This window comes from Ranitomeya variabilis, chromosome 1 (assembly GCF_051348905.1).
Source record: "Ranitomeya variabilis isolate aRanVar5 chromosome 1, aRanVar5.hap1, whole genome shotgun sequence".
Lineage (NCBI taxonomy): Eukaryota > Metazoa > Chordata > Amphibia > Anura > Dendrobatidae > Ranitomeya > Ranitomeya variabilis.
Window position 1 is genome coordinate 454870850 of NC_135232.1, and position 27665 is coordinate 454898514.

At 44.8% G+C, this 27665-nt stretch overlaps 1 protein-coding gene across 2 annotated transcripts in view; it reads right to left on the reverse strand.

Annotated features, from left to right (window-relative positions):
- Positions 1 to 27665, reverse strand: part of WDR64 (WD repeat domain 64) — a 138226-nt gene that overhangs the window by 15604 nt on the left and 94957 nt on the right. The window contains exons 21-27 of one of the 2 annotated variants that reach the window (XM_077250003.1): positions 24301 to 24331; positions 23829 to 23944; positions 22800 to 22905; positions 11218 to 11279; positions 9110 to 9219; positions 7823 to 8002; positions 1546 to 1621 (exon numbers count right to left, since the gene is read on the reverse strand). In XM_077250003.1, the coding sequence (XP_077106118.1) occupies positions 1546 to 1621; positions 7823 to 8002; positions 9110 to 9219; positions 11218 to 11279; positions 22800 to 22905; positions 23829 to 23944; positions 24301 to 24331 (681 nt within the window). The remainder of the gene's footprint in view (positions 1 to 1545; positions 1622 to 7822; positions 8003 to 9109; positions 9220 to 11217; positions 11280 to 22799; positions 22906 to 23828; positions 23945 to 24300; positions 24332 to 27665) is intronic. The other variant, XM_077249996.1, reaches the window with a different exon arrangement.

Consider the following 27665-nt stretch of genomic DNA (forward strand, 5'->3'; position numbering starts at 1 on the left):
ATCGTGCAGGCGCGGTCCCGTAACGTTCTCTCTGTTTGCTAGGCCTCTGTCAGGATCCCACCCCTGACAGGGACCCCTCTGAATCTTCCGCTACAACACCCTCTGCCACAAGGTGTTGCCTGGTTCCAACCCAGTCAGCTTTCTGTCTAACTTCCTGCCTAACCCCCAGTTTTACCAGACTGTGAGGAGTGGCCTAATAAATAGAACCCTTAGCTCCCCCTGGAGGCCAGACTGTGAAATGTATTGGTGTCTGTGATACCTGGTCAGATGAACTCCTTCAGTGCCATCAGACGTACCATAGCCCCCCTTAGCGGCGGAGCCACAGTACTGCAATGACCAGGACTCTGGGGTGCTGCAGTGGCGTATGAGCAGTAGCATCTACAGTATCTGCAAGCAATTCTCTTAATCCACGCAAGCCCTGCCCACTGACTGATAGCATCGCTTGCCAACAGATGCTACTGCGCAGGCGCCGCTGGTGCCATTTTGTTGGAGCAAAGACAATTGATCTCCAGCAAAATGGCGCCGGCAGTGGCGCATGTGCAGTATAATCTATCGTGAAGCTAAGGTCTAGTGACCTGTCATTTAAGCCCAGAAGGATAACGATGAGGTCAGAGCACCAAAAAAAGACCCGCCCACAGGCCCGCCCCAAAGCACCAGAATCTCATTAAAGGGAACCTGTCACCATGAAAAACATTGTTAACCTGCAGATATGGGGTTAAACTGCACATTAACAGTGTTATAATGCTGTCCGGCGCCAGCACATAGCAGAATGCAGCTGGGAGAAAATGAACTTCTTTCTCCCTGTCAGCATTCAGTATTCAACCGTAGGGACAGGGCGGTGCCAGTTCAGTCACTATCTGAGTATACAGAGCAGCCACTGTAACAACACCGCTGGTCTTGACTGACAGCTAAGCCAGTATCAGTCAGGGCCAGGTGCGCAGTTACAGCCGCCGCTCTGTATACCCAGAGAGTGAATGAACGAGCACTGACACAACCTCCTTTTCCCTTTAACTGAAAACTACAAACAAAGACTAAACAACAACCACAAGACTGATTTCTTCAACCTAGTTATCATTTTAATCAGTGTAACAGCGCCAACCTGACAATGCCGGTACTTTACATAGCAAAATTCTGATGGCAGGTTCACTTTAAGTTCAGTGAAGTCAAAATAGCAGAAAGTTTACAAAACAAAGCAGCGTAGAATAACACACCAAACCGCAATAAAAATACACGTTAAAAAAACGCACACAAAACACAATGAAAAAAACAAAAGTTACCCAATTTAAATAATATATGCAAAAATTCTGCAACAGGAAAAACTCACCAAAAGCTCATTGTGGGAACCTAGCTTAATTGTCCAAAAAATACAGGATATGGTTTGCACCAAATTTGCTATCAGTGTTTGACAGATTTATTAACTCAAACAACATTTATACAGTACTAAAGGATACAAAAAGGTACAGTTATATAGTACGTTCATCAAGTAATTTAAGTCAATCTTTTCACATAGTCAATATACTCCATATTTTAGGTTTTTACACCTACCTTGGGATGAGAAAGAGCTTCAAAATATTTCAAGTCCTTGTTCAGTACTGGATCAAATTTTCTTGTTGACTTGAATCTAAAAAATTTTTTTAAACAAATTGGTATATCTTTGAGATTTCTATTAAAAGACTGCCAGGCCACAAAATAATTAACCCCTTCTCGACATGCGCTGCACATATACTGCTCTGCGGGAGCTGCGTTTCTGCAAACAGCAGTACAGGTACGGCGCACCAACTACGTGGCCTCACGCTGAGCGCCCTGACGATCTGTTGCAGGTGTCAGCTCTGTGTGAGAGCTGACACCCCGCAGCAACATCCACTATCAATGCTAGCACCAATTGTGGGCATTTAACCCCTCCGATATCGCTGTCAGTGACAGCGGCATAGAGGAGCATTGCGCATGGAATCAGATCGCGATCATGTTGTCCTGATGGTCTCCACGGAGACCCCCTGTCGCAAGTTGGCCTGTCAGATGCTGATCTGTTACTCTGCAGTGCACATATGGCATATTTCTACATTCAGCACAAATTGTGTGACAAATTTTGGTGCCATTTTTACCGTTTTCCCAGGATGAAAATGTAAAATTTGGGGCTAACAAACAAATTTGGTGGTAAAAATGTAAATTATTCTTTCTTCACTGCCCAATGGTATAAAAGTCTGTGACACACCTGTGGTGTCAATATGATCACTGCACCCCATACATGAATTCGTTGAGAGATTTAGTTTGTAAAATGGGGTCATTTATGGGTGTACTACTGTCCTGGCACCTCAGGGGCTCTGCCAATGTGACATGGCAACCTCAAACCAGTGCAGCAAAACTTGCACTGTAATTTGGCGCTACTTCCCTTCTGAGCTTCGCACTGAGCCTCAAAAGTCGTTTTTGATCACATATGGGGTATCAGTGAACTTAGGAGAAATTGCAAAACAATTTTTAGGGTCGATGTTCATCTGTTACCCTTATGAAAATACAAAATGTAAAGCTAAAAAAAGATTTTTGCAAGAAAAATGTGATATTTCTATTTTCACTGCCTAACGTTACACACCTATGCTGTCAATATGATCACTGCACCCATACATGAATTCATTGAGAGATTTAGTTTGTAAAATGGGGTCATTTATGGGTGTACTACTGTCCTGGCACCTCAGGGGCTCTGCCAATGTGACATGGCACCCTCAAACCAGTGCAGCAAAATCTGCACTGTAATATGGCACTACTTCCCTTCTGAGCTTCGCACTGTGCCCCAAAAGTAATTTTCGACCACACATGGGGCATCAGTGAACTCAGGAGAAATTGCAAAACAATTTTTAGGGTCCACTTTCTCCTGTTACCCTTGTGAAAACACAAAATTTAGAGCTAAGAAAGATTTTTGCAAGAAAAATGTGATATTTTTATTTTCACGGCTTAACGTTATAAACTTCTGTGAAGCACCTGGGGGTTCAATATGCTCAATACACATCTAGATAAATTCCCAATGGGGTCTAGGTTCCACAATGGTTTACCACATACGGTACTGTCTGGATTCAGCATAGGGTTTAACCCCTTCGCCCTGAAGCCTGTTTTCATCTTCTTGACCAAGCCAATTTTTACAATTTTGACCACTGTCACTTTATGAGGTCATAACTCTGGAACTCTTCAATGGATCCTGGTGATTCTGAGAAAGTTTTCTTGTCATATATTGTACTTTATGATAGTGATAACATTTTTTTGATATAACTTGCATTTATTTGTGGAAAAACGGAAATTTGGCGAAAATTTTGAAAATTTAGCAATTTTCAAACTTTGAGATTTTATGCCCTTAAATCAGAGAGTCATATCGCACAAAATAGTTAATAAATAACACATGTCTACTTTACATCAGCACAATTTTGGAAACAATTTTTTTTGTTAGGAAGTTATAAGGGTTAAAAGTTGACCAGCGATTTCTCATATTTACAACAAAATGTGCAAAACCATTTTTTTAGGGACCACCTTACATTTGAAGTGACTTCGAAGTGGCCTATATGACAGAAAATACCCAAAAATGACAACATTCTAAAAACTGCACCCCTCAATGTACTTAAAACAACATTCAAGAAGTTTATTAACCCTTCTAGTGATTCATTCAGGAATTATTGGAATGTGGAAGTAAAAAATAAACATTTGCTTTTCTTTCACTAAAATTTTCCTTTAGACCTAATTTTTTTACTTTCACAAGGGTAACAGGAGAAAATGGACAATACATTTTGCTGTGCAATTTCTCCTGAGGGTTTCAATACCCCATATTTGGGGGAAATCTACTGTTTGGGCACACCGCAGGGCTCGGAAGGGAAGGAGCGCCATTTCACTTTTTGAATGTAAAATTTGCTGGCATAATTAGCGGCCGCCATGTCATGTTAGGAGAGTCCCTGACGTGCCTAAACAGTGAAAATCCCCAACAAGTGACACCATTTTGGAAACTAGACCCCCTTAGGGAACTTATCTAGATGTGTATCGAGCACCTTGAACCCACAGGTGCTTCACAGACGTTTATAACTTTAAGCCGTGAAAATAAAAAATAAAAAAATAAAATCACATTTTTCCTACATAAATCTTTTTTAGCTCCAAATTTTGCATTTTCATAAGGGTAACATGAGAAATTGCTCCATACAATTTGTTGTGCAATTTCTCCTGAGTGCGCAGATACTGAATATGTGGAGGAAATCAACTGTTTGGGTGCACGGCAGGGCTTGGAAGAAAAGGAGCTTCATTTGACTTTTTGAATGTAAAATATGCTGGAATAATTAGCAATGGAGACCATCGGGACATCACGATGCGATGGTCAGATAATTTTGTGACCATTGCAGATTTGATCATCTATACCTACAAGTTTATATTAGTGGAAAATCTGAATGTGTGATTCTCCAGCTGTGATCTGACTGTGAGATTGCACTGCGGAATAGATATTGATTCATTAGTGATAAAATCATCTATATATCACTAATGCCAGTGAGCTTATATGCGATTTAATCGGTCCAAGTTCGCTAAAATAGTAATCTGCTATATTTCAGGACATATTAAAACAGTGGACCCAAAGGTGGACCATAAGTTCTATTAAAACAAAGAAATTGATAGAGTGACCTATTGACGTGTTCTATATTAGTATAGGATAGTGAAATTATAGCTTTGGGTGAAGGGATGCTTCTGGGTGAAAATCACCTTGAATTGTAATACTGAAATTCCCTCTACAGCTAGAGCCAATAAGGGTAGTGCAATAAATTATAAAAATTGGACCTATGTGCACTCCCACTTTTCTCACTAAATCACTTTTGTGGTATACTCATACACACATTTGTTTTGTAATTTTAAATGTGTTTCCTTTGTCAAATAAAATAATTAAAAGTTATGTTTTACTTTAGGATCTGTAATAGGGATCTCTAGTTGCCTTAGCGAAATTGTGTGTTAGTTTCCAAAATGGTGTCACTTGTGGGAGGTTTCCACTATTTAGGCACATCAGGGAGTCTCCAAACGCGACATGGCAACCGCTAATGATTCCAGCAAATTTTACATTCAAAAAGTCAAATGGCGCTCCTTCCAAGCCCCGCCGTGCACCCAAACAGTTGGTTTTCTAAACATATTGGGTATCTGTGCACTCAGTAGAAATTGTACATCAAATTGTATGGTACATTTTCTCATGTTACCCTTGCAAAAGTAAAAAAAAAAATAGGTCTAAAGGAACATTTTTGTGAAAGGAAATTAAATGTTTATTTTTTCCTTCCACATTCCAAAAATTCCTGTGAAGCACCTGAAGGGTTAATAAACTTCTTGAATGTGGTTGAGCACCTTGAGGGGTGCAGTTTTTAGAACAGTGTCACTTTTGGGTATTTTCTATCATATAGGCCCCTCAAAGTCACTTCAAATGTGATGTGGCCCTAAAAAAATGGTTTTGCAAATTTTGTTATAAAAATGAGAAATTGCTGACCAAAGTTTAACCCTTATAACTTCCTAACAAAAAAACTATGTTTCAAAAATTGTGCTGATGTAAAGTAGACATGTGGGAAATGTTATTTATTAACTACTTTGTGTGATATGTCTCTCTGATTTAAGGGCATAAGAATTAAGCTTGAAAAGTGGGAAATTTTCTAAATTTTTGCCAAATTTTCACTTTTTTCACAAGTAAACGTAAGTCATGTCATAGAAATTTTACCACTATCATGAAGTACAGTATGTTAGGGGAAAACATTCTCAGAATTAGTGGGATCCGTTGAAGCGTTCCAGAGTTATAACCTGACAGTGACAGTGGTCAGAATTGTAAAAATCGGCCTGATTAGGAAGGTGAAAACAGGCTTCGGGGCAAAGGGGCTAAATAATTTTTTATTTCCCTTAGAACTAAACCTACCTATAAACTAATTTAGACCTGGGTTAGATGGACATATTTTTTTAAAAAAACAACAGTTACTTCCACAAACTGTGGACATGCCTGGTTCGATTTGCAGCTCACTGTGCTCATGTGCACTACGGACAGGTGTGGAGGTTGCCTTTGCATTGACTGAGCTGCAGTACTAACCAGAATAGTTCTGTAATATTTCCCATGCAGACCAACTGACCGTGAGGAAAATTGGCCATGCGCACTAGGACACTGGCTATAATGAATCCATGTGCTTTCCAAGTGTGGCCATTGCACCCATGAACTCATTATATGATTATATGCTCAATTAGGAGTCCTCTTACTCAGTCAGAGGGGCAAAACCCAAGAGAAATACATAAAAAGTAAATACCCCGCAGTAAATAAACAGTAATAGTGCATGAAAATAACATACTTACTTAGTACTTAGTTAACATAATTTTGATAAAAAAAAATGAAAAAGCCATCCCACCACGTCCCGGTGACCCTATTAGGGACAGTCCTAACCTCTAATATTAAAAAACATACCATTTGTCACGAGACACACATGTGGATAAGGGCCGAGAATCCCTGAGCCCCGATAATGGACACCGAGGCCTGGGAATCTTCATGAATTTAATGTCCAGCTCACAGAAAAGGGAAGCCACTCCTTTATTTGCACAAAATACAAAATCACTCATGAACTGGAATATAAGTTGGTGCGCATGCAGCACGTAAGCTCATGTTCACACTGGCCAATAAACAGACAAAACCCAAGATAAAAACATAGAAAGCAGATACTCTGCAGTAAATAAACAGCAATACTGCATGAAAATATTGAGTGCTTAGTCAACATAATTTTGATCTAAAAAATAAAAAAGCCATCCTACCACATCACGGTGACCCTATTCTGGACTGTCCTAACCTCTAATATTAAAACCTTACCATTTGTCACGTGACGTACATGTGGATAAGGGCCGAGAATGACTGAGCCCCGATAATGGACACCGAGGCATGGGAACTTCATGAATGTAATGTCCAGCTCAAAGAAAAGGGAGGCCGCTTTACCTGTTTATTTATTTACTGCAGGTTATTTGTTTTTTATGTTTTTATCTTGAGTTTTGTCTGTTTGGTGGCCAGTGGAAACGTGCTCATATGTGCTGCATGCACACCAACTTATATTCCAGTTCATCTCTTCAGGTGTTTTCATTTCAGATCCAGAGGCTCCACATAGATTCCACCAGATTTGGGACCCATGGTTAAATGTTCAAACTGCCATTGCATCATTGACTGCTTGAGTACTGCAGTATAAAGGGTATGGTCATGGGGGGCATGTGGTATCAGGTCGCATCTGATCGCCTAATAGTTACTTATTGTGTATTGTAACTTATGACATGTGCAATGTGTTCTAAAACAATTTTGTTTGAATCCATTTTGACTATTGTGGATATTGATTACCTGACACTTACATAATTGTATGCCTTTTTATTGCTAATAGTAAAACCAGAAAATAATTACTTAAAAAAAAAGAATGCTGGGAATTTGATTCTATTGTGTATGACTAGTATGCTTGAAAAATAGAAATAGCAATTAAGTTCATAAATTCATGGCAGGGGATTACATATATTTTAGAACTTAGTACTGCTGAACTAAAGAGTAAAAAAACATAATGTTCGCTAAAACCAAAAAAAAAAAAAACTCTCCTGGCCCCAAGATGTAATAATATTAAATCAACAGTTGACAGAGTTGTGTGCATTTTTAAACATACACACCCATAGCCATGAAAACCTATGATCTGGGGTCAGGTATGGCAAACTCTTAGTGAATGTTAGTTACAACATTTCAAGTATCATTTGTACAATACCATATGATCATATACCGTAGTTAATTATAAATGCAAGAAATTTTTTTTTTTCATATTACTTGCAAACAATGTACCTTTCATTGACAAAGACAAGTGGCAATTCATAGTTTTTCTTCTTAATTATTTCCGATTCACTCTGAGCAGGCATCTCATGTATATCGAATGGTAGAATAAATTCCTTGGGATCAGTTAACACATAAGCTCTTCTCTGCCCAAAGTATCCAATGTAATGCCCATTTGAAGCATGCCACAGTCTGCAGATAAAACATTTAGAGGTTTTGTAAGATATAGGTGTACAACTTAATAGTTAAAGGGGTTGTCCAGTATTATGATTAAAGTCTTCAGCCACTTTACGCGCCTGCAGAATTCTATAGGCAGCATGCTGTTATGATTCTCTAGTGTTCACATCAAAAGTAAGGGTTCACATGACTGAAAGTATACTATTTTCATATATGGGGTCACATGCCAACTAGATGTGCTCAGCCTTGCTCGGTCTTGCTCAATACAAGTGATTAGCGAGGCTGAGCATGTCTAGTCGGAATGTGGCCAGAAGTATGCAAATTGGGCAGCATGATGGCTCAGTGGTTAGCACTGTTGCTTTCCAGCGCTGAGGTCTTGGGTTCATAGTCCACCAAGGACAACATCTGTAAGGAGTTTGTATGTTCTCCCTGTGTTTGCGTGGGTTTCCTCCAGGTTCTCCAGTTTCCTCCCTCACTCCAAAGACATACTTATAGGAAATTCAGATTGTAAGCTCATATGGGGACAGTGAGGATGATGTCTGTAAAGCACTGCAGAAAATGTTGATGCTATAAGGTTCTGTTCACATGTTGTGTTTTTTTTCTGCAGGTAAAACCTGTTCTCTTAGCAGTAAAGAAGCTGGGATTAAAACTCAGGTCTTTCTGAGTTTTTGCTGCGTTTTTTTCTTACTTTTTATTGCTTACCCATTGCTTTCTATGGGTGAAAAATGCTGCAAAAATGCTGAAAGAATTGACATTCTGTAATTTGCAAAAGTGCAGCAGATTTCCAAATCAGTCAGGAAAAAAAAACAATGTGTATGCATGAGATTTCTGAAACCTGATAGCGTTTGCTGGTACTGTAAAATGCACATTAAAATTAACATAAAAATAATAAGAAAAAATGCAACGTGTGAACATAGCCAAAAAGTAAGCATTATAATAAATTGCATACTTGTATAGTCAAGTTATCACCAGCTCTTGCGGCCGCCACGTCTGACAGCATGCAATGTGCACACAATAAGAAGTCAAAAGTCTGCACTCACAAGGATTGACTGCAGATTTTTATCAAAAGATGAGACTACTCCTTTACGGAAAATGGTTCAGCTTTAAAATAAACTCAGCTACCTAATAGATCCATCATCAGATGCAGATATCACAATACTCGTGCTGTCCTCATAATATATGCTGGTTATTTTCAGCGTATGGGCCTTCCAGCAAAGCTGCTGCTTTAATGTCTGTAGGAAAAATATAATTTAGGTAGAAATCGCATATATAAACTGTCTAGCTTTAACTGCGCAATTCTTATACATAAAGTGTAAAATGAGAAAAAAAAAGCAGCTAGAATGGCTCATCACAATCTGATTGTGAGTTGCACTGAGCCATGCATTAGGCTAGGGTCACATTGCGTTAATGTGACCGCGTTAAACGGACTACGTTACACCGCGGCATAACGCGGGTTAACGTAGTCCGTTAACGCCGCCATTGCCCCTAATAGTGAACGCGTCGCTAGCGCCCGCCCACATTGGGCGTGCGCTAGCGATGTGCCGTCATTTGAGTGACGGACCTCGGACGCTGCTTGCAGCGTCCGCGGCGCGCCCGAGGTCCGTTCCTCGCTAGTGCAGATCGGGGATCTGCGCTAGCAGGGACGCCGAATGCGGACCCTTGAGAAGCATTGCGTTAGCGCAATCCTCTAGCGCTATGCGCTTAACGGATGGCCCTAACGCAATGTGACCCTAGCCTTACCATTTAGATAAAAAAAATTGTGGAATCTTATTTTCTGATTGGTTGTTTTCATTTGTAATAAAGAACGATTGGGAATCACTTCACAATGCATCAGATTTTCTACCAAAGAGTATTTTCAGCTATCATTGACAGTAATCTTTAGACAGTGCCATCTATGCGATGTGTACAGAAAGCTTTTTGTCCTACGCTTTTGGCACTGTATGACTAAAGCAATGAAGACTAAAGCTATCAAAGCCCTCATGTAGTCATTGTTCTTGAAGATGCAATCTGACTTGGAGGTCACTGTAGTGGTACCTCTAAATACGGTGGGGGTGCTACCATTTCTGGGAATTCTGGACAAAATATGTACATTGGGATGTAGATGATGATGAAATAACAACTATGGTCCAGCAGTGAATGCACCAAATCCCATACAATGTTCCCACTCACTCCGAGGAGTTTTATTCTATACTGCTTGTGAACAGATAGTCATGGGAGTCCATCTCTAGGTGATCAATGGGCAAATTATCATTATAATGTCAAAACTATTGCAAATTGTCTGAAAGCCCTTCAACACTATAGACATGTGCAAAATCGAAGTGTTAAATAAAATATTAGCACCCCAATATTAGCTTCTTCAGTATCCCCCATATAAAACACAAGGCCCTAAAACATCATAATCTCCACTATATCCACAGAAGTGCATTTAGCATAAGATAGGCATTTTTTAGCATTAAACTGGTGGCAGTGGGGTACCATGCGGCCTCTATGGGACCTGCGAGTCTGGGGGCTAGTGCCAGCACCCACCTCATATCGCACTTTCATCTGTATCGGCATCCAGGATGCCGATATAGTTTAAGGCAATGATGGAGGAGTGAGCATCAGGTGATTCTCCTACCTCCATCATTCTCCATTTTCATCTGACGGCTAAATGCAGCGAGAGCCTTGACGTCACTACAAGGTGCCTGCTGTGCCGAGACATGCTAAGCAGACCAGAGCAGCAAGGGACCAGGGAGAGGTGAGTACTTCATTTATTTTTTACATTAATGGGTGCCTGCGGGACCCATTATATTATGTTATCAATGTGGAAGGCCATGTGGAGCCATTATATTATATTGAGGGCTATGGTGGGGCCTTATATACTGTTTGCAAGGCTATGTGGGGGCTAATATACTGTTTGTAGTGCTATGTGAGGGCTGTTATACTGTTTGCAGGGCTATATGGGAGCCATTATACTGTTTGCAAGGCTATGGGGGGCCATTATACCCTTTTGCATTGTACTCTTTTTGCAGTGCTATGTAGGGGGTGTTATACTGTTTGCAGGGCTATGAGGGGGCCAATATACTGTTTACAGGGCTATGTGGGGGATGTTACACTATTTAGAGGGCTATGTGAGGGCCATTAAACTGTTTGTTGGCCGTTTCCTTATATGATTTACTTGAACATTCATTTGCAGGCAGACGTTCCCAATCAGAATGTATGCAAATTACAATACACGATTGCTGTCTTACCTCAGATCGTAGTTGATGGTAATCTTCACAGTTGATGAACCTCCATATTATAATGTAACCCTCTATTTATAAATGGAATACGCACAATGAGAAACATAATATAAATTACATTCTAAAAAATATTAAACATTGTATCTTATTGAAAAGGACAATAACTCCAGATTTATGTTATAGTGAATTGCTTATCTAACAAATCTATACATTTTCCACTATCATAACTGGACTATAATGAATATAGGTAATGAACCTGATACAATCAAAATTATTGAACCCCCATTGTATATGAGTTTTATTAGCAAAATTTACAAGCTTACTGTAATTTTCAAAAACCAATTAACCCCTTTAACCCCGAAGGTGGTTTGCAGGTTAATGACCAGGCCAATTTTTATCATGAAGTGCTGTAAAATTTCCTGGTAAACGGCTGCGCTGACTTTGGTCTTGATAAAACACAGTGGACCTACACCAGCAGATGACATGGCTCCCAAAACCATCATTGATTGTGGATTGGATTGGAAATCAAGGTCCTAGAGTCTGGAGGAAGAGTGTATGCAGCGCCCCAGAGTCCTGGTCGTTGCAGTACTGTGGCTCCGCCGCTAAGGGGGGCTATGGTACGTCTGATGGCACTGAAGGAGTTCATCTGACCAGGTATCACATACACCAATACATTTCACAGTCTGGCCTCCAGGGGGAGCTAAGGGTTCTATTCATTAGGCCACTCCTCACAATCTGGTAAAACTGGGGGTTAGGCAGGAAGTTAGAAGAGAAAGCTGACTGGGTTGGAACCAGGCAACACCTTGTGGCAGAGGGTGTTGTGGGGGAAGATTCGGTAGGGTCCCTGTCAGGTTTGGGACCCTGACAGAGGCCTGGCAACGAGAAAGAACGTCACGGGACCGTGCCCTAAGAAAGGATCAGAAGCGAGATATATTGTGCTGAGTGAGAAACGAGATCAAAGCAAGAAGGAGAATCCCAGTAGGAGTCGTGCTGTAAGACCGAGGCAACATCCTACTGAGGCGCACAGCCGGCGGCCGGAACGCCGAGGAAGTATTTATATATCCAGCTCCAAGCAATACTTCAAACCAACGGCAGGACAGTCAGTCACAGGCGGGCTGTCTCACCTAAATCACCTATGCAGACATAGGGGGCAACCTGTGGAGAGGGGCGACTCTAGGGTCCCGGAAGAGCTCCGAGCCTACCCGTCATACGGGTGCGTCCCAACCATAACACCGGGAGGGGCGGAGGATTAGCAGAACATCATCTAATCGAGTTGTTGTGAGGGAACACGAGAAACAGACACAACAGTTGTGGGGACTATCCGGTAAGCACAGCAGGGGAGGACCACAACACATAGCGCTAGCAGGAAGGCACAGATTTCCACCTGCAAAGAGAACTCTGGAGGTGCCATTGGACCGGCCGGACTTGCGCAGCCTGGTGAACCGTATTCCGGACTGAGGACCCAGAGACCTTCAGTAAAGAGGTAAAGAGACTGCAACCTGGTGTCCTCGTTATTTACTGCACCGCACCACCACCACTATCCACATCTATTACTGTACGCCCCTCAGCAGGGTCACGGACCAGGTCTAGCCACCGTGACAACCCCAGGACAGAGACTCAGAGGCCCGGTACCGGGTACCCCTCGGCCCTGCGGCAGTGGGGGCGCTACATGTAGAGACAGACAATCCAAGCTGCTTGAGGTCCAGTGTGAAGTTTGCACAATCAGAAATGGTTTGGGGGAGCCATGTCATCTGCTGGTGTAGGTCCACTGTGTATTATCAAGACCAAAGTCTTGTTTCTCATTACGCAGTTTTCCGGTCGGATTAATTGTTTTTATATTTTGATAGGCATTTCTAAGCACAGTGATTTGAGCTGTTATATATTTTTTTAATTTTAGAATATTTTTAAAAACATTTTTTTTCTACTTGCTTCAATCGTCCCCTTAGGAGACCTGAAGCTGGGATCTTCTGATCGCTTGTTCTATACATAGCAGGGCTAAAGTCCTGCTATGTGTAGTAGAGTTGCTCATCTAATATATAATTGCCTAGAATACTACTTCCTGCAATTTGTGCCAACTTCCGTGGCTTTGTCCGGAGCTAATGTCCGGAGCTAATGTCCGGAGCTATTGTCCGGAGCTATTGTCCGGAGCTAATGTCCGGAGCTAATGTCCGGAGATAAGTGACGTCACCAGTGTCCTACACCCAGGCAGAGCACAGTGGCCCCAGGCAGAGCACAGGGGCCCCAGGCAGAACATGGGGCCCCAGGCAGAGCACAGAGGCCCCAGGCAGCGCACAGGGGCCCCAGGCAGCATATGGGGCCCCAGGCAGAGCACAGGGGCCCCAGGCAGCATATGGGGCCCCAGGCAGAGCACAGTGGCCCCAGGCAGAGCACACACCAAATCGGAGGCCGAGGGGCCCCGCCAACCAAATCGGAGGCCGAGGAGCCCCGCCCACCAAATCGAAGGCCGAGCAGCCCCGCCCACCAAAGCGGAGGCCGAGGGGCCCGGCCCCGCCCACCAAAGCGGAGGCCGAGGGGCCCCGACCACCACATCGGAGGCCGAGTGGCCCCGCCCACCAAATCGGAGGCCGAGGGTCCCCGCCCACCAAATCGGAGGCCGAGGGTCCCCGCCCACCAAATCGGAGGCCGAGGGGCCCCGCCCACCAAAGCGGAGGCCGAGGGGCCCGGCCCCGCCCACCAAAGCGGAGGCCGAGGGGCCCCGACCACCACATCGGAGGCCGAGGGGCCCCGCCCACCAAATCGGAGGCCGAGGGTCCCCACCCACCAAATCGGAGGCCGAGGGTCCCCGCCCACCAAATCGGAGGCCGAGGGTCCCCGCCCACCAAATCGGAGGCCGAGGGTCCCCGCCCACCAAATCGGAGGCCGAGGGTCCCCGCCCACCAAATCGGAGGCCGAGGGTCCCCGCCCACCAAATCGGAGGCCGGGGGTCCCCGCCCACCAAATCGGAGGCCGGGGGTCCCCGCCCTCCAAATCAGAGGCCGAGGGGCCCCGCCCACCACATCGGAGGCCGAGGGTCCCCGCCCACCAAATCGGAGGCCGAGGGTCCCCGCCCACCAAATCGGAGGCCGAGGGTCCCCGCCCACCAAAGCGGAGGCCGAGGGGCCCGGCCCCGCCCACCAAAGCGGAGGCCGAGGGGCCCCGACCACCACATCGGAGGCCGAGGGGCCCCGCCCACCAAATCGGAGGCCGAGGGTCCCCACCCACCAAATCGGAGGCCGAGGGTCCCCGCCCACCAAATCGGAGGCCGAGGGTCCCCGCCCACCAAAGCGGAGGCCGAGGGGCCCGGCCCCGCCCACCAAAGCGGAGGCCGAGGGGCCCCGACCACCACATCGGAGGCCGAGGGGCCCCGCCCACCAAATCGGAGGCCGAGGGTCCCCACCCACCAAATCGGAGGCCGAGGGTCCCCGCCCACCAAATCGGAGGCCGAGGGTCCCCGCCCACCAAATCGGAGGCCGAGGGTCCCCGCCCACCAAATCGGAGGCCGAGGGTCCCCGCCCACCAAATCGGAGGCCGAGGGTCCCCGCCCACCAAATCGGAGGCCGGGGGTCCCCGCCCACCAAATCGGAGGCCGGGGGTCCCCGCCCTCCAAATCAGAGGCCGAGGGGCCCCGCCCACCACATCGGAGGCCGAGGGTCCCCGCCCACCAAATCGGAGGCCGAGGGTCCCCGCCCACCAAATCGGAGGCCGAGGGTCCCCGCCCACCAAAGCGGAGGCCGAGGGGCCCGGCCCCGCCCACCAAAGCGGAGGCCGAGGGGCCCCGACCACCACATCGGAGGCCGAGGGGCCCCGCCCACCAAATCGGAGGCCGAGGGGCCCCGCCCACCAAATCGGAGGCCGAGGGTCCCCACCCACCAAATCGGAGGCCGAGGGTCCCCGCCCACCAAATCGGAGGCCGAGGGTCCCCGCCCACCAAATCGGAGGCCGAGGGGCCCCGCCCACCAAATCGGAGGCCGACGGGCCCCACCCACCAAAGCGGAGGCCGAGGGTCCCCGCCCACCAAATCGGAGGCCGAGGGTCCCCGCCCACCAAATTGGAGGCCGAGGGGCCCCACCAACCAAATCGAAGGCCGAGGAGCCCCGCCCACCAAATCGGAGGCCGAGGGTCCCCGCCCACCAAATCGGAGGCCGAGGGTCCCCGCCCACCAAATCGGAGGCCGAGGGTCCCCGCCCACCAAATCGGAGGCCGAGGGTCCCCGCCCACCAAATCGGAGGCTGAGGGTCCCCGCCCACCAAATCGGAGGCCGAGGGTCCCCGCCCACCAAATCGGAGGCCGGTCCCCGCCCACCAAATCGGAGGCCGAGGGTCCCCACCCACCAAATCGGAGGACGAGAGGCCCCACCAACCAAATCGGAGGCCGAGGAGCCCCGCCCACCAAAAGTAAGTGCGGCCCCAAAAGTAAGTGCGCCCCCGGGTGCAAAAGTAAGTGCGCCCCGGGTGCAAAAGTAAGTGCGCCCCCGGGTGCAAAAGTAAGTGCGCCCCCGGGTGCAAAAGTAAGTGCGCCCCCGGGTGCAAAAGTAAGTGCGCCCCCGGGTGCAAAAGTAAGTGCGCCCCCGGGTGCAAAAGTAAGTGCGCCCCCGGGTGCAAACGTAAGTGCGCCTCCGGGTGCAAAAGTAAGTGCGCCCCCCGGTGCAAAAGTAAGCACGCCCCCGGCCCCGGGTGCAAAAGTAAGCGCGCCCCCCAGTCCCGTGTGTGAAAAGTGCTGCTGTAAAGCTGGTAGCGCTGTTCAAGCACCATGTATTTCCTTCAGGAAATGCCCATCTAATATATAATTGCCTAGAATACTACTTCCTGCAATTTGTGCCAACTTCCGTGGCTTTGTCCGGAGCTAATGTCCGGAGATAATGTCCGGAGCTAATGTCCGGAGATAATGTCCGGAGCTAATGTCCGGAGCTAATGTCCGGAGATAAGTGACGTCACCAGTGTCCTACACCCAGGCAGAGCACAGGGGCCCCAGGCAGCATATGGGGCCCCAGGCAGAGCACAGTGGCCCCAGGCAGAGCACAGGGGCCCCAGGCAGCATATGGGGCCACAGGCAGAGCACAGTAGTCCCAGGCAGAGCACAGGGGCCCCAGGAAGCCTATGGGGCCCCAGGCAGAGCACAGGGGCCCCAGGCAGCATATGGGGCCCCAGGCAGAGCACAGGGGCCCCAGGCAGCATATGGGGCCCCAGGCAGAGCAGTGGCCCCAGGCAGAGCACAGGGGCCCCAGGCAGAACATGGGGCCCCAGGCAGAGCACAGGGGCCCCAGGCAGCATATGGGGCCCCAGGCAGAGCACAGGGGCCCCAGGCAGAGCACAGGGGCCCCAGGCAGCATATGGGGCCCCAGGCAGAGCACAGGGGCCCCAGGCAGCATATGGGGCCCCAGGCAGAGCACAGTGGCCCCAGGCAAAGCACAGGGGCCCCAGGCAGAACATGGGGCCCCAGGCAGAGCACAGGGGCCCCAGGCAGAGCACAGGGGCCCCAGGCAGCATATGGGGCCCCAGGCAGAGCACAGGGGCCCCAGGCAGCATATGGGGCCCCAGGCAGAGCACAGTGGCCCCAGGCAGCATATGGGGCCCCAGGCAGAGCACAGTGGCCCCAGGCAGAGCACAGGGGCCCCAGGCAGCATATGGGGCCCCAGGCAGAGCACAGGGGCCCCAGGCAGCATATGGGGCCCCAGGCAGAGCACAGTGGCCCCAGGCAGCATATGGGGCCCCAGGCAGAGCACAGTGGCCCCAGGCAGAGCACAGGGGCCCCAGGCAGCATATGGGGCCCCAGGCAGAGCACAGTGGTCCCAGGCAGAGCACAGGGGCCCCAGGCAGCTTATGGGGCCCCAGGCAGAGCACAGTGGCCCCAGGCAGAACATGGGGCCCCAGGCAGAGCACAGTGGCCCCAGGCAGAGCACAGGGGCCCCAGGCAGAACATGGGGCCCCAGGCAGAGCACAGGGGCCCCAGGCAGAGCACAGGGGCCCCAGGCAGCATATGGGGCCCCAGGCAGAGCACAGGGGCCCCAGGCAGCATATGGGGCCCCAGGCAGAGCACAGTGGTCCCAGGCAGAGCACAGGGGCCCCAGGCAGCCTATGGGGCCCCAGGCAGAGCACAGTTGCCCCAGGCAGAACATAGGGCCCCAGGCAGAGCACAGGGGCCCCAGGCAGAGCACAGGGGCCCCAGGCAGCATATGGGGCCCCAGGCAGAGCACAGTGGTCCCAGGTAGAGCACAGGGGCCCCAGGCAGCCTATGGGGCCCCAGGCAGAGCACAGGGGCCCCAGGCAGCATATGGGGCCCCAGGCAGAGCACAGGGGCCCCAGGCAGCATATGGGGCCCCAGGCAGAGCACAGTGGCCCCAGGCAGAGCACAGGGGCCCCAGGCAGAACATGGGGCCCCAGGCAGAGCACAGGGGCCCCAGGCAGAGCACAGGGGCCCCAGGCAGCATATGGGGCCCCAGGCAGAGCACAGGGGCCCCAGGCAGCATATGGGGCCCCAGGCAGAGCACAGCGATATTTTGGACCACTGTGCGGTGTTTCAGACCCCCTGTGTGATGTCTGGGGCCCTGTTCTTAAGTATATTAAAGATTAAAGTAACGTATATTAAAGTATATTATAGATCAAATTTGACACGTTTATGAGCACCATTGAGTGATATACTCAAGAATGACATAATTTTTCAACATTTTATGGTTTCAAACTGTAAACACTCAGAGTTTTTTTTACTTCAACCAGAAAACCTTAACGGTTCATAAAAAACTTGACTGTTCAGGATATGATAAAAGTCATAGTATTCTGAATCTTTAACTTATAAAGATACCTTTACATGGGGTGATTATTGGTTCCAGAGAGGCTTTCGGCCGATAATCGTACACATGGCTGGTGACAGGACAATACAATATAAACGTTCAAAGGTAAACACTGATAACATTAAAATCTAATATATAATTGCCTAGAATACTACTTCCGGCAATTTGTGCCAACTTCCTTGGCTTTGTCCGGAGATAATGTCCGGAGATAAGTGACGTCACCAGCGTCCTACACCCGCTCAGGGTGGACAAAGATATATGCCTTCGTGGTGCGCGACACTTTTCTGATTGGTTGCCGCCTGCCGCGAGCGACCAATCAGAAATGTGCCGTACTGTCAAGAATTGTCAAGAGCTGGTGAGTGCAGCCATTTTTTGTTCTTTCTTACTATTATTTATTAATTGTATTATTCTTACATTTGAATAAATAAAGTATATATGGATTCTAGACTCCCGATTCTTTAGAATCGGGCTGCCATCTAGTTTGCTATAAGCACCTGACACGGGCCAGCATTCATAGTAGATCTGCAATTACAAGGGGGGTCTTCTGCAGACCCCCAGTTGTAATGCCAACCCATCGACGCACAGCAATCTTGTGTAAGTGGTGGCAATGGGCGGTGCTTGTGATGCGCTTCCTGTCAGTGCAAGTTAAATGACGCTGTTATTAATTGACAGCTTCATTTACCTTGCTAACAGCCATGGGTGGATAGCGATTCCACTCATCGCTGTCAGCGCCGGAGCCCGCAACAAATGCCAGGACACAACCTATGACGTACCTATATATCATAGGTCATGAAGAGGTTAAAGTGGATTCCTATGGTGGATAGATGCTTCAGAATCTATTCTGACAGTGCACCGTGATGGGAGCATACCTCCCGAGCGTATGCACCCAACAGTGTCCACAAGCGCATTTTAGACCTAGCCTTAGTTCAGGCAGGCACCGAAGCAGTTTCAGCTGTTCGTCAGAGTGTCGGACCCCCACCAACCTTGTAATGAGATGCATTGTTAATTGTTAAGTCTTGTAAAACATTGTTAACAATCTATGTCTCTGAAGCACAAGTACTATGTATTGGGCACTAAAATTACATATTTGGAATTTTTACTCTGCAAAAATCAATTTCTGATGAATACCAGTGGTGTCAAAATAGTCACTAAGTCCCTAGATTATGCAAATAGTGCACACAAACTACCCCAGTACACTTTGCTCCCTAAAAGACAAATGACGATCTCTCTTCTAAGCCCTGCCATACACTCAAACCAAAGAGTATGACCACATATAGGTTGTTACTGCATTCGGAAAATATTGCTTTATAAATGGCTGGGAACTTGGGACTATTTTCCCCTATTATTCTTTGTGAAAATTAAATATTTGGTTCTAAAACAACCTTTTCATATTAAAAAAAAACATATTTTCCAATTTTCACATCCCAATGTTATAAAATTCTGTGAAGTACCTGTGAGTTCAATATGCTCATCACACCCCTAGATAAATTCCCTGGGGGGAATACTTTCCAAAATGGGGTCACCTGTGGAGGATTTCCACTGTTTAGACACATCAGGGGCTCTTCAAACTCAACAACGAGTCTACTATCTATTTCAGCCGATTGTGCGTTCCAAAAGTTAATTGGTGCTCCTTCCCTTCCAAGGTCTGCTGTGCACCCAAACAGTAGTTTTCCACCACATATGGGGTATCAATGTACTCAGAAGATATTGGAAAACAAATTGGAAGGTCCATTTTTTCTTGTTACCCTTTTGAAAATCAAAGATTTGGTGCTAAAGCAACATTTTTGTGTTAAAAATTAAAAGTTTAATTTTTTCCTTCCACATTGGTTTAATCCTGTGAAGCATCTACAGGGTTAATAAACGTCTTGACTGTGGTTTTGAGTGGTGTCACTTTTGGGTATTTTCTGTCACATAAACCACTCAAAGACACTTCAAATGTTATGTGGTCCCTAAAAAATTATTTTGTAAATTTTGCTGGAAAAATGAAAAACTGCTGATAAACTTTTAATCCTTCTAAACAAAAAAATTATGTTTCAAAAGTGATGCTGATGTAAAGAAGACATGTGGGGAATGTTATTTACTATCGTACTATCTATTTTGTGTGGTATAACTATCTGATTTAAAGGCATAACATTTTTCAAAGCTAATTTTCAAATTTGTCACATTTGATATTTTCATAAACAGATGCAAATTATCGACCAAAATTTACAAATGACATGAAGTACAATGTGTCACAAGAAAAAGTCACAGAATCACTTCGCATTCCAGAGTTATTACCACATAAAGTGTCAATGACACTGGTCATAATTGTAAAATGTGGCCCAATCAGGAAGGTGAAAATAGGCTTTGGGGTAAATGGATTAAATAAAAAAATGCAAGTTTGGCATTGCTGTAATTGAAATTTTAGGGTAAATTATTTTGCCAAGTCATATTTGCCAGACAATGAACACTATAAAAACAAACTCCTCCAAAAATAATGGTAGAATTCTGTTTATTTCACCATTTTAGCCGATTTGGAATATGTTTCCCATTTGTCAGTAAATGTTAAATTAAATGATGCTATTCAAAAGTACAACTCAAACCTTGAATAAACAAGCCCTCATATGGCTATGTTGATGGAGAAATAAAAAGGTTATGGCTCTTAGTAGAAGGTAAGAAAAAAATAAAGAGTAATCAGAAATAATTGCCCAGAAAAAGTGTTGTGAATCAGTTAATAGAAAGTATCTGTACATGCCAAGATTCAAAGTGCCATAAAGTGCATGGCGTGTGTGGAAACATGTGATATAAGGGACCAGATTTCTGAGGAAAATGTAGTGTAGTATAGCTCAGCAGTGTTTGATTAGAAGCACCTACAATGTTTCTCTAAGAATCGGGAAGTAGGTTCATTGTGTGACAGACTTCTGAGGGAGTGTCAGTCTGCTGGCTGGAGCAGAGGCGAATGTATTCGCTGGTGAATGCACAGGCTGTGTGCACCAGACTGGATGTGTCTTGGAGCTGAAGAAAGCACCAGACTGGATGTGTCTTGGAGCTGAAGAGAACACCAGACTGGAAGTGTCTTGGAGCTGAAGAGAGCACCAGACTGGATGTGTCTTGGAGCTGAAGAGAGCACCAGACAGGATGTGTCTTGGAGCTGAAGAGAGCACCAGACTGGATGTGTCTTGGAGCTGAAGAGAGCACCAGACTGGATGTGTCTTGGAGCTGAAGAGAGACAGGCTTGAATCCCCCTCTGAGAACGTGTGCAGACAACCACAAGTATCAGTGGTTGCTATGGACAATAGCTGTTTTGTTTGACCAAGCTGAGGTTAGGTCAGCTGTGTATGAGTAGCCAGGGTCTGTTCTGTTTAGTTAGCACCTGAACAAGACTAGAGATTTATGTTTATGATTTTTGATTTGGTGCTGTGCAAACTGTGGAAAGGAATAAAAACTGCACAAGTTTCAACCAAAAATGCATTGCCTGTGTTAACATGACCTAAGGCCTAATGCCACCAGAGTGAACCCCTACAGTAGGAAGGGAGAAGAAAGCACACTTTGATTAGTGAAGTTGTAAGAGGGTGGTGCTGTTATGGACAGTAAGGAACAGGCTGTCACTTTAAGAGACTGCACCCCCTTGTCTGGTGTGAGATGGAATGTTCTGCTTTTCCCCTGCTTTACGCTGTGAAGATGAACTGCCCTAGCTTTAGGGGAGGAGTTGAGCCTGGACTGCGTGTGTGAGCAGAAGCTTCTAGAGACAGAGAACTGTGTGCTGTTTGCTACAAGTAAGATCCCAGGCTGGGACAGAGTTTACTTCTGAAATTTGCAAGACTTTTCCAGGTCGCAGCAAAGGTGGCTGTTCTGTGCTAGTTTGTGAAGCCACGAAGATACTGAGAAAGGGACTTGCAGTTTCCAGGAGCACCCCTAGGATCCAGAATCAAGGAGAAGACCACGCTTCACAGAGCTGACAGAAAGCCATGCACACCACCGTATAGACTGCTGGGGGCCCCCTTGGGACTGGACCTGAGTCCCCAACATCACCGTGAGTCTGTTCCTGTATGGTGCACCTGTTAGGGCCTAGTGTAGGCTTCAGTAGTCAGAACACGGGAGCCGTGTGGCCTGCATAGTAAAGGCCAGGGAGGTTATACACAGAGTAGCATCGTTATTGGTTGTATTGTTTAAAGTTGCTTGTGAGACAAATTCTGAGTCTGTAATTGTTGGAGCACCGTGCTATTTTACGGACAAGATTACTCATTTATATTGTCTTTTGCTATTGTTAACCCCTGTTTACATCTTCCTCATTCCCTTCATTCCTTGTCTCCCAATAAATCTACCCTTTGTTGTTTGCACCTCATCTTGTGTACAGTAGTCTTCCCGCACAGTGGTGGTCCCCCGGCCATCGCTTCAAAGTGATATTATGGAGTTGTCTAAATAGATGTGTTTTTTTGGGTAACCTAAATATACTTTTTACAAATTAGAATCTATGTGTTCTTTTTTTTTTACCCAGAGGAGCATTGTGGCTTTAAGTCTCCTCATCTCGGCATGCTTAGCATGTTGATCTCCGCAAGGAGAAACGATACTTCTTTTTTAATTCAGTCGTGTAACTAATGGGCCACATATATGTTGATTATAAATATGTCTAGGATTGCCTCAAACCTAGTCAGGGTCCTTATATAAATGCTATCATGCTACGGTTTTATACTGTTATCATTCCATAACAAGTTGCATAATGAAAGCTCAGTTCTGGGATTGAACTATGAAGTCTAGTTACAGACATACATGTAACATTTTTGGAATATATATTGCAACTTATAAAACCATAATATGCACTTACCCTTGTTACCAGCTATGATAATATTACTGGCTTTATTTGTACAGAGTACTGTCAGGGAAATAGGAGACTGCTTTGTATAAGGTAGCTCTTTGCGTATCAATTCTCCCTGCAAGAATAACTACTGTATGTTAGTCAACTTAAACATGCCAAAAAATGTTAGATAGATAGATAGATAGATTGCAACCTATCCATCTAAACTTTGTAAGCGTAGGTAGCACTTGTAAAATTGAAAGAAGTTTTAATCAGCCGATGCGTGCAATGCCAACATTTCAGCTCTATAGCTCTATAGAGCATTGACAAAGGCTATGTTTACTCGAAACTTTACCATCGCACACAGCGGCTCATTAAAATGTCTTTCAATTTTAAATACCCGAACTACTAAAGTACACTTACAAACTTTGGATACAACAACTAGTAAGCAAGAATACTAATATTAACTCAACATTGCCCTGAAGAAGAGAGCAAGATAGCTCTTGAAACGCGTAGGCTTCAATAAACCACCCTAAATCTACCTCGTGTGCGCGGTCTTCAGTTCGCCTAAGAATATTAACTCATTGGCAGCATTTATTCTGAATCATAAAATGATGATAATTGCAATCATAATATTTTATTCAAGCCTCTCCATCTTCCTAAAAATATTTTTAGAGATTGTCTAGAAATTGCCGACCATGCCTGCCATCTAGGCAAGTTATAACGGCGGCACTAATGGGCTGACAGAGGGAACAAACTTCCTTGATGTTGCATTTGTTATTGACCACAACATATAAAGGGTAAACCATTTGCAATCGCAGATAGCTCCAAACGTAGCAGATGTTACAGAGCAGGAGCAGGAGCCAAGCAAGGGTTGTGCATATAGGCTGGTTCATGTAATGTCTTCCAACCCAGGCCATGCATAGACCGTACAGGGATGTAAGAGTTCATGTTTGGTTGATTAGTGTAAACCAAGATTTCCACAAAATATTTATCAGGTATGTGTATATCAGGTAGTGAGATGAAATGTAAGACAACTTGAGAATAAAATACTATTACCTTAGCATTCCACAAACAGAGGTGTCCATTCTCATGACCTGAGACTATGAGCGAAGTCTCAAACTTGTCATTCAGTGAGTGAGAATCTTTGCCATGTGGTTGCTCAACATGTTCTGCTAATAAGTGATTGCAATTTAGTGGATACAATATTTATTGCAAAGCGGTTAGATACAACTCAACACATGCAAATATTGTAAAAATTGTATACATTAATTATATATATTAATTTAAAGAACGCTTTGCCTGTAAATGATCAAAGAAACTTTAGTCCATTAACAGTAACGAGTCAAGAGACAAGATTCCAATTTTTCCTTTGCAAGTAATTTGCCTTGAGCACCATAGTACAGAAGAAATATAAAACAGAATTAAGAAAAAGAACGTTTAAATAGAAATGAAAAAGTCAGAAATGATTGTATTTTATAAACCCAAACTTATAACCAGCAACTATTAATGTAAGAAAATGTTTAGTGACCTGATGGTATTTCTGAGTTCCTCTCATCCTTCTACAAGAAAATAAGAAGTATGGGTTATAGTTTAGCACTAAAGTAAGAACCACGGAAAGCAACCAAAGCAACAAACAGTGCAATATATTTCCACCATACAATAATGCTGTAAAATAAGGAAACATAAGTTAGTGTCTATAGTAAAGGAGTATTTTAACTCCTTCACGCCATTTTCCATTTTATTGTTTTTGCTTTTTCAATCTTCCAAAAACAATAACTTTTTTTTTATTTTTCTGTCAATATAGCTGTATGAAGGCTTGTTTTTTGCAGGAAAAGTTTTACTTTTGAAATACATCGTTCATTCTACCACATAGTGTACTGCAAAACAGTAAAAAATGTTCAAGTGTGTTGAAATGGCAAAAAAGTGTTTTTTTATTTACCATGTTCACTATATGGTAAATCTGACCTGGCAATATTATTCTCCAGGTCAGTACAAGTACGCAGATACTAAACATGTATAGTTTTTTTTATTTAAGTGGTGAAACAAAATCTGAAAATTTGTATGAAAAAAAAATTTTGCTTTTGCCCCCATATTCTGATTCTCATATTTCGGGATATGAGGCTGTGTGAGGGCTAGTTGTTTGCGCCCTGAGCCGAAATTTTTAATGACAACATTAGGGGTAGATACAATATTTTGATCACCTCTTATTTCATTTTGTTGCAATGTTGTGAGGGCCAAATAAACGTAATTCTGGCATTTTGATTTTTTTTTTTTTTCATTACGCCGTTTACAGATTGGATTAATATATTTTATATTTTGATATACCGGACATTTCTGAAAGCAGTGAGGCCAAATAAGTGTATTTTTAACAGTTTTTTTTTTAAATGGGGCAATAAGGGGGTGATTTGAACTTCTATGTTTGGGATTTTTTTGAAAACTTTTTTTTTCAAAGTTTATACTGTATTTAATAGCTCTGTCGGGGACATAAAGCTGCGATCGTCAACACTGCAATGTATAGAGAAAATCATGATCTTTTATGAACTCCAACCACAAACTGACTTTCACAGGAGGATCGTAATGACAGACACCAGGGTCTTCAGCAAACTCTCGGCTGTAATGGCAACCCATCTGGGCACCCCGATCACATCATGGGAGCGCCAATGGGAGCATGGACTGACGCATGCCCCTGTTGGCGCGTATTAAATTCCTCTATTAGAGATTGACAGTAAATCAATCATTATGTGTAGTAATGTTGCTGGCTCAGGCATGCCTCAAAGTCAGAGAACCGGCTTATGAGATACAGGTACGTCATATGTTGGTAAGGCAAAAGTTATTAGAGACGTTTTTTATTTGATCTGTCAGTGCAAAAGTCCTTAGGTTACAATAGATTATTTCACCATAAATCATTTAGTATTTAGCCAAAATAATAATTAATACCATACTTACCAAGCAACTAATTATTATATATACATGTGGTACATGAGCAAAAATATTCGGACACATTATACCTACAGAAGCTTTTAAGGTGAACCTGTCACTAGAGTCATGCTGCCCAAACCACAGACAGTAAGAATCAGAGCCAGGCTGTGCAATTGCAGCCAGATATATCTGTCTCTGAAGTGCTGTAGTGTTTTTCAGAAATTAGATTGCCAGGGAAATGGAAGGAATCTGCGCTTGCTGATGTCCTGAGGAAGGAGTCGGTGTGACTCTGAAACGCATTGACAATAATCCATCAGACTATATCCAAGTATGGATGTCATTCTTCCAGTTGGCGCAGATTGCTTCCATTTCCTTGGCAATCTAATTTCTGATATTTCAATGGAAGCTGCAGCATCTGGTTTCTCAGTGGTTGTGTCACACACAACCTTGGAAGGTGAGTGTATCTTATTCATACTTGTTCTTGGTTGTATTAGGATAAGACCATATTGTGATGTGTTTTAGAAAAAAACATAGTTTGAAAAAAACAAATGGGAGCTATAGGGAGATACCTGACTAGTCCGGCGCATCCCCCAGTTGGCCTTTCACTGCCCTGCTCAAGTTGATTGACAGACCTCTCACATGTACAGTATGTATGTAGGGAGAGATCTAGCAATCAGTTGGCGTGGGGCAGAGAAAAGCTAGATGGGGGGTCGCACAAGACTTCAAACAATCAGATAAAGATATACCTGGCTGCAGTTGCACAAACAAACTGTGATAAATCTAAAGACAAGTTCCTTTTACGACATCCCATTCTATATCCATCATTAATAAGGAATTGTTCCCCCTTTTTTAGTTACCATTCCGGGAAGGCTTTCTACAACATTTTGGAGTGTATCTGTGGAAGTTTTATCCATTCATCCAGAGCATTTGTGAGGTCAGACACTGAAGTTGGTTAAGACAATCTCCATTCTACTTCATGTCCAAGTATTCAATGTGTTAGAACTTAGCACTATGTATGGCCCATTTAAGTTTTTCCTCCCCAGCCGTACCCAACCATGCCTTTATGGACTTTGCTTTGTGCACTAGCGCCCTGTTATGCTGGAACTGAAAAAGCCCTTCCTCTCTCTTCTCACAAAGCTAGAATCATACAATTGCCTATATGTCTTGGTATACTAAAGAACTAAGATTTCCCTCCATAAGAACTAAGGTTAACCTCTTAAAAAAACAGTTGTGTGTCATGCCAAAAGTATAGGATTCTGAGACCATTAATGTGTGGGGTTGGTTTTAACCCAAAGGAGTGGGCTTACTGACAATTACTGACAATTTTGCCTAAGATCATGGTTATTAATAAAGAATGGCATTTAAACAGCCTTCAAGAGCAATTTCGTTAAATGATCCAGAAGCAATTTGGTGATGAATAATGTTTTTTCTAGCATGTTAGTGCACCATGTCACCAGGCAAAAGAAATAAATAACTAAGTGGCTCAGTGGACAAAATATTAACATTTTAGGTCCACGGCCAGGAAACTCCCCAGATCTCAATCCTATTGAAAATCTGTAGTCAATTCTCAAAAAGCAATTGTACAAACAATAACACAGACATTGTGTATATTCCACACATTGATAAGACAAGAATTTGTTGTTATCAACCATGATATGGCCTAGAAGCTGATATCCAGCATCATAGAGAGAATTACAGAAATCTTCCCAAATAAGTGCCAACACCGTAAATATTCCGTCATTACATAAACTTGATGTATTTGTCAAAAGTGTAAAAACTTAACACAAAAGCTTATAATTGTATTTTAGTAACCATAGAAATATCTAAAAGATCTAAAAACACAAAGCAGCAAACTTCATGAAAGTTGTGACCACAACTGTAGCCACGAGGAACAGTGATTTCCAACCTTTGGCTCTCCCGCTATTACACAACTACATCTATATGTAGCCTGTATCTGCCAATGCATGCTGGAAG